The sequence below is a fragment of the Pteropus vampyrus genome, unplaced genomic scaffold (genome assembly GCF_000151845.1).
Source record: "Pteropus vampyrus isolate Shadow unplaced genomic scaffold, Pvam_2.0 Scaffold406, whole genome shotgun sequence".
Classification (NCBI taxonomy): Eukaryota; Metazoa; Chordata; class Mammalia; order Chiroptera; family Pteropodidae; genus Pteropus; species Pteropus vampyrus.
The window spans coordinates 254,253-255,918 of NW_011889187.1; the positions used below are offsets into that span (position 1 = coordinate 254,253).

At 67.9% G+C, this 1,666-nt stretch overlaps 1 protein-coding gene across 1 annotated transcript in view; it reads right to left on the reverse strand.

Moving 5' to 3' along the window:
• Window positions 1–1,666, reverse strand: part of SLC19A1 (solute carrier family 19 member 1) — a 37,759-nt gene that overhangs the window by 9,878 nt on the left and 26,215 nt on the right. Inside the window, 2 exon segments of the mRNA XM_023523758.1 lie at window positions 6–99; window positions 182–926. Of these exon segments, the coding sequence (XP_023379526.1) occupies window positions 6–99; window positions 182–926 (839 nt within the window).

Below are 1,666 nucleotides of genomic sequence, written 5' to 3' on the forward strand. Positions count from 1 at the left end.
CCAGCCCCGCCTGCGCCGCCGTCACCACCCCGATGACCAGCTTCGCCCACAGGGCCCAGCGTAGCTTCACAAAGCCTGCGGCAAAGGAGGCGATGGCACCTGGGGAGACAAGGCGTGTCACGGCGTCCCTCAGGTGGGCGGGGCTGGAGGCGGGGCCGCAGGCGGGGCCGGCCCTGCATACCGAGCAGGGTGGACGCGGCGTCCGCCCCGCCGTTGTAGACCTTGGTGGTGTCGGTGGTGGGGTTGACCGCGTTCCACAGGATGTGCACGTAGTAGACGACCAGGTAGTAGCCCGCCGAGTTGAAGACCCACCAGAGGGACCAGAGGCGCAGCTGCGGCAGCCGCAGGCTGTGCGCCAGCTCCCGGAGCATGCGCACCAGGACCCAGTCCCGCCAGGCCGCCCGCGGCGCGCCGGGGCCCGGGTGCATCTGGGCCACCTCGGAGGGCGAGAACCCGTCACCGTGGGGCTCGCGGCGGTTGAAGAAGAGGCTGCGCTTGGGGCGCTTCAGGAAGAAAGTGAGGAGCAGGCTGAAGACGAGGAAGGCCAGCGAGATGTAGTTGAGCGTGGTGAAGGACAGCCGGCCCACGGTGACCAGCAGCTGGCCCAGCACCGAGCTGGTGAACACCCCCAGCAGCACCGCCGCCCGCGAGTAGCCGGCCACGCGCTGGTAGCGGGCGGGGCGCACCAGCGAGAAGACGTAGGAGGAGTAGGCGATGCGGGCGGCCATCGTGACGCTGTAGAAGACCTCCATGAGCTGCATGTGCCCCACGGAGCGGCCCAGCAGCAGCAGCAGCCACACCGACACGTAGCTGAGGCCCTGCAGGAGCAGCACCGGCTTGTAGCGCAGGTAGTCGGTCAGCAGGAAGATGGGCACCAGCACCGCCAGGTACGAGTAGGACAGCACCGGCAAGATCTCGTTGGTGACCTGTGGACGGCAGCAGCTGGTGTCCCGGGCGGCCCAGACCACGGCCCCTCCCCGCCCAGGACCGGGCTGCAGGCGCCGTGCCCCGCGGTGACATCCTCTAAAAACGTCTAGCCATTAGGACTGTCCAGGGTGCTGGGAAGAGAGAAGCCCTGCCCGAACCCCAACCGCCTCCACCCCGACCCCAGCGCTGCCCACGGCACGCTGACGCAGTGGACCCCCAACTGCCAGGCCGGAGCAGCGAGGACGTGTTTGCCTAAGGAAAGCTGGCAATTAGCACGAACACAGTCGCCAGTGACGTGTCGAGCCGCAGTCACCGAGGCTCACCTGTGTTTAACACGACGGAAACACGATGTCACCTGACATCTGACAGGAAAAACACATGGATCAACACGTGCTCACACAGCACGGGCCGCCTCAGTCCCGGGAGGAAAGGCAGAGTGAGACTCAGGCTTCACGCGAGTCGCGGAGAACACGCAAGGAAAGGAACAGGGGGCGCAGAGTGAGGAGAAGGGACAGACGGGGTGGCCGGGGCCCTCCGCACGCCTTCTGCCAAAGGAGGCCCTCAGCGGCCAGTCCGCTGGGTCCCAGGTGCAGGGAACGCTGGCAGGGAAGCCCCACAGCCGGCCCTGGCACCGGCTGCTCAGGACCGGGCCACCAGCCCCGCCCCCGGACACAACTCAAGCAGCAGTCAGGGAGCCAGGACCCGTGGCCCTTGCCAGTGGGGCTGCCCGCGGCCTTGG